General features: G+C 40.7%; 1 protein-coding gene across 1 annotated transcript in view; it reads left to right on the forward strand.

Moving 5' to 3' along the window:
- Positions 1-234: 234 nt before the first annotated feature.
- Positions 235-12,846, forward strand: part of LOC121284272 (endothelin receptor type B-like) — a 40,813-nt gene continuing 28,201 nt past the window's right edge. The window contains exon 1 of the mRNA XM_041199618.1: positions 235-1,066. Within this exon, the coding sequence (XP_041055552.1) occupies positions 647-1,066 (420 nt within the window). The 5' untranslated portion in view covers positions 235-646. The remainder of the gene's footprint in view (positions 1,067-12,846) is intronic.

A 12,846-nucleotide genomic window follows, 5' to 3' on the forward strand; every position in this document is an offset into this window, starting at 1 on the left:
TGAGTGCGTGATCTGGGGGGTCTGTTAGAACAGTACAGTAAAGGCTGATAACCTCAAAATACCTGTAAAAGCAGAATAGCCATGAAGGAGGTGGTGAATAGATTTAGTGTAGAGAGATAAGGACGATTGGTTAACAGTGAAGTGGAGATATTCAACATTGAGCAGTTAAAAGGCGCAAATCGTTTACTGCACGGAAGTATCTAGGGAGGGCAAACAAAAAATTAAGTTTATTTGTCAAACATTAACGAAAAAAAACTTTTTCATAAGGCATCGTACATCATGAGTCCATTAATAGGGAGTCTCCCTCGTTATTTCTGTTGCCAATAGAGTTAATGCGCCCAGGAGATAACTAAACCCCAGTAAAACGCAGTCGATCTTATCGGAGATTGACTGAACTTTGACTGGGAGATTCGATGCTAATATTTCACCATATGACAGATCGGAGTCCGTCCCCAACGCTCCTCTAACTGCACGGAGTGAATAAGTGGAATTGGCTGAATTATCTCCTGCGTTTTCTCGTCCCTTGGCTTTTTGGACGCCCCCCACCCCTTCCAGCTCCTCCTCCCTCTGTTTTCCAAGTGGAAAACTCTCTCCGCTCCCAGTGACTGTCCTGGTGCTGAAGGACAAGGTGCCGGGGATATTCAGCATGCTCGGTTCTGGAGCCCTGCTCTTCCTCGTCCTCCTCACCCTTGGGGAGACTTCAGTCCTCGGCGTCCAGGGGCAGAGCGAGTCTCAACATGCCGCTAAGATGCAACCGACCCGTGCAGGACCGATCGCGCCCACTCCCCAGGGTATCTTCAACTCCAGCGCCGCCGGCCAGAACGGGAGCCGGGACATGAACCGCCCCATGTGCAAGCAGCGAACAGAGATTAAGGGCACCTTCAAATACATCAACACCATCGTCTCTTGCCTGGTGTTCGTGGTGGGGATCATCGGCAACTCTACCCTGCTGAGAATCATTTACAAAAACAAGTACATGAGGAATGGACCGAACATCCTCATCGCCAGTCTGGCTCTGGGAGACTTGCTGCACATTATCATCGACATCCCCATCACTGTGTACAAGGTAAGGCACACTGGCAAGAGGTAGAGACAGGAGGTGGGACATGCAAACAGCTCCAATGGTATTGAATTAAGAAGTTATTTACCAGTGAGGAATGCACTTTACCTAGAGCTTCTAATCAATTACTATGCAAAGCATTTCTGTTTTAATTTTTAAACTTTGCAAAAATCTGAACGATTATTTTTATCGCTTTGGCGGAGAATGTAGCCATGAGGGACAGTGGAAACTTTTCTTTACATTTTCAATATATTTCCACTTTTCCCTGCTGCTGAAGTTGTGCCTGTCATTGTAGGGCAACGCATCTGTAGATGCTGAATACAAAAACACCATCGATTCAGATAGATTTAAGGTGCAATTAAGCTGCCTCTTGATTCTATCTTGCAAACGGATTTGGGATACGAGTGTTAACTCTGGTGTGTAACATGACTCTCAACAAATTAAAACTGAGACTTCCCCGGAATACGATCTCACCTTCTTGGGGTTTGCAACCAGACGGATTATAACTCCTGTCTGGGGCACACAAAAAAACTGCCTGATTCCCCCCTGTTGGCTCTGCTGGCCACTGTTATGCAGAATTCTTTCGATGACCATTGCCTCCTTTCCTCATTAGGGGGAAACAAAAACATGCCAAAAAATGCACCAGATTTTGCGGTCGAACTATTGGCGAGATTAATGACAATTGCTCTTATTTATGAGTAAATGTTTACAGCAACTTTATTCGAGGCCAGATGGGTATTTAAATGAGGACATTGAGCGTTGCTGTCCAAGATGTGCGGTTCCGCTGTTAGCTTCGCAAAAGTGGCATCTCGCTGTCCGATTTACCATTGAAATGCATTGAACAGCATCAAATTTCTGTATTTGTACAGTAGATAGAGATTAAATTAGCCACAGAAAGTTGCGTTGTCTATTCCACTCTAAAGTACCCTTTTATTCTGATAAGTGTTAATTATTGCCAGTCAACCTCTCTGGCAGTTAAAATTAACTATTAGAGGTGCTGAGCCTTATCCCTTCAGATTTTAATTGTCTGAGATTTTAAGAAACATACAAATTATTTTTATTCTACCTTCCCTTTCTGTCTTTTTCTCTCTCTCAATCCAATCTTATTCACTCTTTATTTTTGCTCTGGCACCTGATTTCACATTGAGTTTGCCCAGTTTTATTTGCACCTCCTTCTAGTTCTTCTGCTGTTTATTTCACAACCCTTCAACCTGATTGGTAAAGGAGATACACACTCACTTGCCCCTGTTCATTCTTATCTCAGATAGCCTCCTGTTTCGCTCGCTACATTGTTTTCAGCCCATGCTTTCAGCAACTTGCCATGCAAAATAAAACCTAGCTAGCTAATTTAACATGTCAAACTAGTGGCAGATGCCGTTAGATGACCTGGCACTGGAAAATCTGGGCCAATGTGGTGAATGGCACTTTTGGAGAACCAGAACAGGGATGGTGGACTGAATAACCTTCTTCTGCACTGTAAAAATTATGTAATTCTGTGATGTGTACTTGCAGAGTTCTTCCACAATCGAAGTGTGAGTTGCATTCCACCACAGTCCATTATATCTCAGGTGTTGTCAACTGCATTTTGTATTCTATTGCTAAACATATCATATCAATGTGCTTGTATAATTTCATCCTAAAACACTAATTTGTGCATACAACCTTCGTTTGCATTCTGGTTTTTTCTTTGTTCGAAAATAAGGCAATCGCTCTCTGTTAATGACAAGCAGCAAAGGAGATTGTAGATACGTGTAACTTTTAATCAGACAATCTAGCATAATGGCTTGCTGCATTGTTCCAGTGAAGCCCAACGCAAACTGGAGGAACAACACCTCATCTTCCGACTAGGGACTTTACAGCCTTCTGGACTGAATATTGAATTCAACAACTTTAGGTCGTAAGCTCCCTCCCCCATCCCCACCCCCTTTCTGTTTCCCCCTTCCCTTTTTTTTTCCAATAAATTATAAAGATTTTCCTTTTCCCACCTATTTCCATTAAATATTAAAAAAAAACCCACTAGAGCTATACCTTGAGTGCCCTACCATCCATTCTTAATTAGCACAATTCGTTTAGATAATATCACCAACTTTAATTTTAACACCTATGTGTTCTATTGTACTATTGTCGTTGACATCTTTTGATGATATGCTTCTATCACTGCTTGTTTGTCCCTACAACCACAAACCCCCACCCCCCCCTCCACCTCTTTGTCTCTCTATCTCTCCGCCCCCCACACACACACCTTAAACCAGCTTGTATTTCAACTCTTTCTTGGACTCGAACGCAAGTTCTGTGGAAGGGTCATGAGGACTCGAAACGTCAACTCTTTTCTTCTCCGCCGATGTTGCCAGACCTGCTGAGTTTTTCCAGGTAATTCTGTTTTTAATCTAGCATAATGTGTGCTAATGCCAAAAAGTAGCATTAATAATGATTCTTGGTGAATGGAAAATGTTAAAAAAGGTCATTAATGCTACTTAACTACAGGTACTTAACTCATATCAATGCCTACCTGTTACATGTGCAAACTTTTATTTGAAACAGCTTCGTAGAAATTGTGAAAATCCAAGTTGATCCAATTAGCACTTTTCCAAGTGCGTGGTCACTATATTGTAAAAGGAGTCAAAAGGGAATGCACACTATTCTTTATCAATGAATAATGCACTTCATGCGAAACCCAATTACTATGCAAAGCATTTCTATTTTAATTTTAAACTGCACAAAGTAAGGCTTATTAAGTATTATCAGAATTTAGTTGCCACAAACTATTATTAGAGATGCTTCCATATTTCCATTCTATTGGCTCTTCCAATAAGCTATGTACATGTACAATATGTGCACTTTTCATGAGGGTGTGAAGATGGTTTCTCTTAAATATTAGACACTGTTTAAAATGACAACACATTAATAGTTTGCATTATGAACATATTAACTGTTATGAATGTTAGTATATCCAGTTAGCATATCTAGGCAATGATAGTTTTATTATGATGTGGTAGATGATGTGTGCCAGGCAGACCAAATCGGCAAGGGAAACTTGGTCATGTTATCACAACAGTTTTGTAATATGTATTTATTACAAGAAGGTGTGTGCACTGAATTCAGAAGTAATGAGTCCACCAAGACCTTTAGAGATTTTAAAAATTAAATTAAAATATTTATTAACAAAATAAAACATTTCAAGCAGATACATAAGACTACAATTACTTAATAATATAACAACTCCTAAAATTCCTAATTAACCTAACACCCAATTGCACTCCCCCTTTAAGGCAACAGTCCAAAATAGATTTTAGATTTAAAAGCTAAACCAGCAAGTTAACACAGTACCCACTTGACAGTGGAATTCAAAATGGCTTTCTCCAACTTCAATTTCTAGGCATAACAGATTTATGCACAAATGGCAGGAGGCTTCTTCAAGGCTGTTTCATATAATCCTGTTAGATCTTACATGGCCCCACCACAGAGCCTTTAATTCTCCTTCAAATGTTTCTCTCTCTTTAATATGTATATTCCATTGCTCCATATGTCTTTTGAACTGTTCCTTTCCCATAATAATAAAAAACTGTCATGTTGCCAATGTTGTCAGTAACCTTTGGGAAAGATAAACACACTCCTTAGCCTAGCTTATGTATTTAGTTGTAAACAGACTAACATCCCTTTGAAACCCAAACAATCCCCTTCACTTATCTAAAAATGCAAATTCCCTTCACACCTTACATGCTAAGACAGCATCCATTCTTACTCATTAGCATTTCAAGTACATTTATAAACCTAACTTCTTTTGATAATTTCATGCTTGCAGTCAACCTGACTCCAAATGTAATTAAATCACACAGACAGAACCATCTACGCTCACACTCATAAATCTACCTTACAACAAACCAGAAAAATATTATGAAAATTATTATACTTTTGTAACAGTATTCTGAGGTTTAACAGGAAATTCTGGCTTTGTTCTGATACAAAAGTTAATATTTGCTCTTGTTACAAAATGCTTGATCAAGTTTGTAGATGGTAGGGAATTATAATATATACCTACAGTTCTGCAGTAGGAAGACCATGAAAAAAATACCAATGTATAATTTAAATAGTGCATCAAATACTGTTCCTCAAAATATGACTCCCTTCTGAATTCACATTTGCTTTTTCTTTTTTTCTTTTTTCATATTTTCTACCCCCTCATAGCTTAAAATAAATATAATCACCAACATTTAAAACACAAGTGTGGTATCATTTAACTACTGCCTCTTAAATTATCTCAATAAGTACATCTAATATCCTATTCTTTTCATCCTTGGTGCTGTCATGCACCTTTGGTCTTGGTCCTTCATCTATGTTTTAAAATGGTATGGTTTGTCCTTTTTCTGAGCTCCATTCTTCCACTAACCCCATTCCCCGCAAACACACCATTCAATATCCTTGGACTGATGGGGCCATCATCACTGGACACACCCTAGATTGGACAATTTCAATCATGAGTCAACTACAGATGTGCAGCAGTTCATGCCAAGACCTTATCTGCCTCTGCATCAGCGAGTAAAATGGAGTCACAACATGGCAATACCTAGAATCTGAAAATGGAACTGTAGATTGTAATAGGATAACTGTTTTGTAACACATCTTAACCAGAAGTAAACCTCCAAACTGAGGTAGTAATGTGAACATGAACATGAAAAAAAAGCATCAAACTTACCAATAACCACTGGGTTAGGTAGTTGTGCCTGAACTTACATATAATAATGCTTGTGCTGACCAGTTATAATTCTTGTAACTACTCCTTTATGATATCAGTATAGATTTGTATTTCTTGTCTCTTCTGTTACTTTTACTCCCTCTCCCTAGTAAACAAGAATTACAGCAATTACTAATCGAGCATTAGAGTCCTACAGGCTGTTTTCAAACTGTTTCATTGGATGTAGGTGTACAATCCTTGCCAGCACAACCTGAACACACTCACAAAGCTGGCAGTGAGCAGAATAGAACTTCCAAGCCCCATAATGTGGAATCGACTTAAAATGTTCAGCTGTTCAGTGCCTCCCCTTTTGCTACGCAAGGTGCATTTAATTTAGAAGGATCTCTCAAACCCCACATTCCTACTGTATGGGCTTCATTGCTGTAACTATACTTTGTAATCTTCATGGTCATTTAGTAGACTATTAGCAAGTAGGGCATCAAGATTAGCATTCGCTTTCAATTATCTCTCTTTCCCCACCAACACATATTTTGTTAATGATTGCTACTTAGAAGCTTTTAACAAGCAAAATGCTACTTTATGTATCAACAATGTCATTGGTCATTTTTGGATAGAAAATCCTGAAGGCAGAAGCATTCATCATTCCAGTCAATATTTATTGATCTGCGCATTTAATGTAGAGAAACACTCGGGGCACTTCACAGTTGCGCTTATAAAGGATGCCAAGCCTAAGAAGGAGAGGTTAGAAGAGAGGAACACCAACTGAGACAATTACTTGGGTTTTAGTGAGATCTTAAAGGAGAAGAGAAGGGTGAAGAGGTGGACAGGTAAATGAAGGAAATTTTAGAGAATATTGCATAGTCAGAATAAAGGGCAGTTTATTGGGGAAGGTTGTAGCAAAGCAGGAGGTTCGAGAGGCAAGAAGGACCAAGACTATAGTGGGGTTTAAATTTAAAAATGAGAATTTTAAGTTTAAGTTGCTGGGGGCTCAGGAGTCAATGTAGGTCAGTGAGGGCAGGGATCCTGGGTGAGCGAACTTGATGAAGAATGCAATACAGACAACAGAGTTTTGGATATACTGAGGTCTATGAAGGCAATAGTCAAGGCTGGAGATGACTAATGCAAGGAAAAGGATTTCTGCAATAGGTAGGTTGAGGTAGGGGTGGAAGTTGATGATATTAGGGAGATAGAAGTATATGGTCTTGTGTTGAAAACTCAGATTGACATTAAATGGATGCTGAGCTTGTGGGGAGTCTGGCTCAGGGAGAGGGACTTAATCAGTCTTATGAGTTGGACATCAAAGGAGATGTTTGGAGAAAAGTGGTGGGCTTTACCACGGCAAAGACTGTAGTGAGCTCAAAGAGGACAAGGAGGATTAATATTTCATAACATCATAGACTTAGGCCAGGATTTTCCATGCCTGCTGGCATCAGGCGTGCTCGGTGGCATGAGTTTTACGACGTTGTGAAACCAGTTTACGACCGTCTGCCCCACCTGCCAAAGGCAGGCCGTGTTCCCTGCCACCGGCAACCTCACTGTAATGCTTCTGCATATCTTTATAAGGCCAGCCCGCCGGATTCATTCCAGCCCCCCCACCCATCATCTGCACACTTCACCGAAGTGTTTCACAACAGCATATATAAGGCATGTATTTGGCGAGCTGCACTTTGCTCGGGACTTCAAGGTTTGTTTGCCGACCTTACTTCAGGCAGCACTCGCAGTCATCAGTGCCAGGCTTGACAGACAACACCACATCACTTTTAGGGGGTGGGTGGCTTTTCAACGGCTGCATGGCTAGGGCTTGCTTGGGGAAGGGGGAGGAGTGGCCACAGGCAAGGGAAGAGGCTGCAGGTTGAGGGCTGTACTGGGGAAGGGGGTTATCCCAGGGTGTGTGTGGCGGCACATATTGATCTGTGCAAGTGGCCTCAAGATGGTGAGGGCTGAGGAGGCAGTCCCCAGAGGAGATGAGGCCAGATGGAGATGTGAGGGTATGTGTGTGAGAGTGAGTGATGATGTCCCTTGAGCTGGCAGTGAGTGAGATGCCAGTGAATGTGTGATGGGCTTGAGTGTGTGAGTTTAGAGTGATGAGATGGTTGCCTTACCCTGGCTGCCTGAATTAGATCATTCATCCTCATCATCATTGGATGGTCAATCTCTTCTGTGCAGCATTGGCACTGATCATTGCTGCCATCACCTACCAAGTTGGAGTGAAGGGGTAGTGCCCCTCCTGTGGCCAGGCAGGGGTAGAGAACATCACAGCGGGCCTCCTCAGCGTCCAAAAGGTGCAGGGCCATGTCTTCTTTGCTGCAGCCCTGGGCTGGAAGCACTGAGCATGGCTGGACTTTCAATGTGGTGCCTGGCGTGATGAAGCGGTGAGGTGACGGCGTGACAAGTGAATCAGAGCCCGCCCGCCATGGAAACGGTGTATTTCCTGGGAATGCATAATTAATGCGGCGGGTTTGGGACGATACGACGTGAAAACCTGCCATTGTGACCGGCGGGTGAAATGCCATTTTACCCACCTGCTACAGCACTGAGTGCAAACCTGGGACGATTCCGCCCATAATCACCGGTAATGTTGTTTGTGACTTTGGTTATGACTAATTTGGTGCTGTGGCAAGGGTAGGAATCTGAATAGAGAAGTTTAATCAGTGAGCTGCGGGAGGGATGGACACGGGTTGGTGGTAACTCATTCAAGACTCTGGAGAGCAAAAGAAATTTGGTGGTGGGATGATAGATTTTAAGGGCAAAGTTGTTGAAAGTGAATGTCTTTGAGGTGGGTTTGGTGATGAGCTTGAAAGGGGGCAGACAGCATGTAAGGAGATGGAACTATCTCCAATGTCAGCTCATGTAATACCTAGAAAGGAAGCTAGATGGCCAAGAGTTTAATGAAAATGAGCGAGTTGGAAGTGGTTCTCATGGTGAGATGATTTTGGAGAGGGTAGGAAGAAAATAGGAAAGAAATATCAGTAAGTATTCCATTAGCACTGCCTACTCAAATTGACTCCTATTCAGTCGCTACAAAGCTCTTTTTAACAAAAAGCAGCCAGTTGAAAACATGGCATTGAAACTAAGAAATTCTGAATGCATTTCTGGGTTTGTTGCCTCTCACTTTAATCTTTACTTTACTATCACCCAGCAGCTGGAGATGGTGGCTGCTTGTTTCCTTGCGTGAAGGAGCCACAAACCTGATAAATGGGAGGATTGTAAGGAGATAATGTAGCTTTCAGCATAAAAAAGACTTGCTTTTATATAGCAATTTTCATAACAATTGACATCCCAAAGCATTTCATAGCTAATGAAGTAGTTTTGAGGGTGTAGTCACTGTTGTAATGTTGGAAGTGTGGCAGCCAATTTGTGCACAGCAAGCTCCCACAAACAGCAATGCGACAACAAACAGAAAGCCTGTTTTTGTCATGCTTATTGAAGGATAAATATTGGCTTGGACACCAAGGATAACCCCCCGCCCCCCCCTTCTCATTTTCAGTATAGTGCCTACAGGGCCTTTGCACCCACCTGAGTGTGCAGACAGAGCCTTGGTTTAACACCTCGTCTGAAAGATGGTGCCTCCAACATTGCGGCACTCCCTCAGTACTGCAGTGGAATGTCAGCCTTGGTTTTCCTGCTTAAGCCTTGGGGCTGCATTTTCCAGTCGGTGAGGAGGGTCGTGAGCACCGAAGTGTAAAATGACAGGGTTACAACGGGCGTGAGTCCTGATGTCGCCCCGCGTCATTTAGATTTTCAGTTCGGCGGCGGACGTACAGTCGAATCAGCTGCGCACCCGCCGACCTGTCAAAGGCCTATTAAGGCCAGTTGACGAGCAATCAAAACAATCAACTGAGCTGCTGCCCGTCTAACCTTAAGGCAGGCGAAGAGCCTAGGCGGCCTTCAGAAAAAACACAAAGCCTCATCCACGGGCGGGATGAGGTTTCATGAGTGTTTTAAAATTTGTATAAAATGTTTAAATAAAAGAAATTGACATGTCCCAGCTCATGCAACAGTGTCACATGAGGGGACATGTCAAGAATCTTTTTTTCAGCCTTTGATGAACTTTTGAATCTTGAGCCGACCTCCCTGAGGCAGCACTTTGCCCCAGGGAGATCCGTTCGCTCTTTCCCGGCCCAACTGAGCCACAGCTGATATGCATGGAATTTTGAATAAAATGAGTCTAGTGTCAGTGTCCAAACTTCCAATATTTGACAATTTACTGCACTAAAACATCAAACAAACCTTGATCAGTCATGTTCTTTAATTATCCAATAAGCCCATTGTCAGCTAAATGAAAAAGCGTGTTTTCTTAAACTTGTATATTATACAGAAAATAATAAACTAATAAATAATCTGCTAAAGTTCCATTCAGCTTTGAAGGACTTGAAAATCTCGATAATATTTTATTTTTATAATTCACAAGCAGAGTGGACATTGAGAAATGTTACCGAATTTCACCACACTGAAACTTTACCAAGTTCTTTCCTCTCCTCAACGAAGAGAACGGATACTCAATTTTAAGTCAGGATAGAAATTGGCTGTATAAGTATATAATCAGCAAAAAATAACTTGGAAGCATTGGATATGAGTCACTCATCAGTGAATTAAGTTTTTCTTATGCTGGCTGTTGCTATGAATCCGTCACTTTAGAGAAAACACACTAGAGAGCAGCCAAATCACATAGCTTTATCTGAGTCACTCATGGTTGTGATCTAAGAGTGGAGTAAGGCTACCGCAACTGCAAGCTAAAATCCTAGAATTCAGTGTATGTAAAGACCTCACCCTGTCTTAGCGTGCATTGGATTTATTTTATAACTACCCCTCAGGCCAGTAGAATATGAGCCAGTACTAGAGATAATGAATGTAGCCAGAGTAAGCAGGCCACACACGCAGATATATGTACAGAGCACTGCTTCTCTCAAAACTTGGGAATACCACTGTGCATGTGGTGGTACATATGATATGCATTATGTATGTTGTGTTTGCATGTGCTTAAAAAGCAATAGGAAACCCGAGCACTAAATTGACTGTGGTGCTTATAGCCTGACTAGCATGAATGTTGTAGAATTGATTAACATGCTTATTCGCATCAGCCATATTCTAAGCCAATGATTTGATCAAGGAGGTGAGATAAAATTGTAAACCTCCAGAACAAAGCTTAAGCAGTTTAGTCCCAGCATTCAATATTGAAAGTTGAATCTTTGTTTTAAACCTATTCCATGGCATCAGGAGCTCCTCCTACAGAGAGTATAATGTACTTTTTTAGTATAATTTGTTTTATCGCCTTTGCCATGTATTTTCCTATTTTTCCTATTACCACAAAAGAAGGGTGTAATGGGAGCTGTTTGGAACTTTGGTGGTCATAAAGTTGATGGATCATATGGCAGACCTAAAGGATAATGTATTCATAATGCAAGCTGTCTAAAATTAATAGATTATATTTGATACTTAACAGAATAGAAATATGTATGCATATTTATATATATTATATATATTGTTATGATCCCAGCTGATGTTAATACTGCACAAGTCAGATCCCAGAGTGAAACCTGGCTTGATAGACCCTAACATTTTTTTTTGGAACCATGGAGGAAAGTTACTGAACAAAATTCACAGGAGTCTGCTGATGAACATTTAACACAAAGAATAAAATATTTATTAAATAAGAAAAATGAACTACATTACACCAGACAAAAAGTTGGAAATATCTCAATACAAATACAAGAAGACACTTCAAATTCAGACAATTACTTTAAGCCAGTAATATCTTTGCAGACACATAAACCAGTGAAGAGTTGCCAATAGCTTGATACACAAAGGCTTCTCACTTGGGATTAGCACAGTTGCAAACAATTTTCTTCTGTTGAATTTGTGAACATTCACTCATTGCTTTTCACTTAATCTTCATCTCTCCCCAAGACACCCAAAGACCGGACTCGAAGCTCAGACTTCCAGTAGCACCTCTGCTAAACTGATCATTTTATTGAGTTCTATAACTGATTATTCAGTCAACCACTATCCCAATAACCTTGTAATGTTTTCTTCTCAGACAGCTAAAAATCCCTGTCTTCACTTTCTGACACACACTGAACACTCTCCTCTGTCTTTCCTTTGTGTCTGCCCCTGGACCACTGTCACTAGGCAACAGTAGAGTTTTTTCTATTTTATATTTTTCTCCACACTATCCCTAAACTTGTAATGCCTTTAACCCATCCCTTTAACGTTGGGTGCTGTAAAACTCATTAAGAATGCATACATACAAGCAAACCCAAAAGACTTGACCCTTAGTCAAGAGTTTATCCAGACACCCAGGCACCAAGACTCATAAGCAACCTAACTGAAACTGAAACCATTTTACCTTTCTTAACACACTAGATATATGTATAATCAACTTAAAATTATACATTGTTCACAACTATATATATGATATATCTAAATATATGTTATATATAGATAGATATGTTGATCACAGAATAACAGAATTTTTACAGTATAGAAGGATGCCATTCAACCCATCGTGTCTCCACTGGCTTCCCAAATGAGCAATTTACTTAATGCCACTCTCCCATCTTCTCGCCATAACCCTTCATATTGTTCCCTTTCAAATCACAATCTAATTCCCTTTTGACTGCTTCAGTTGAACCTGCCTCCACCAGACACTCAGGCAATGCATTCCAGATCTTAACCAATCGCTGCATAAAAATATTTTTTCTCATATCTCTTTTACTTCTTTTCAAAATTACCTTATACCTGTGTCCTCTCATTCTCAATGCTTTCACGAGTGGGGACAGTTTTTCACTATCTACGCTGTCCAGACCCCTCATGATTTTGTGCACCTCTATCAATGGATGCATATACCCAATTGATGAGGTGCATTCAATCTACTGTGTCATCTTAGTATTTAAAATAGTTTATCCCATGCAGCTTCCAATTCACAATTTTTTAGAATCCAATATTGGATTCAAGAAAGCAACATGGAGTTAAAGCTGGTGTAATAATGATACCATTTATGTGTGTCTTTAGATTGACTGTCTAGTATGATCTGATTTACTATTTACTGAATGTGACAATATCATTTAATGGCAGAACATCAATGCTGCACTAT

This window comes from Carcharodon carcharias, chromosome 11, assembly GCF_017639515.1.
Source record: "Carcharodon carcharias isolate sCarCar2 chromosome 11, sCarCar2.pri, whole genome shotgun sequence".
Classification (NCBI taxonomy): domain Eukaryota; kingdom Metazoa; phylum Chordata; class Chondrichthyes; order Lamniformes; family Lamnidae; genus Carcharodon; species Carcharodon carcharias.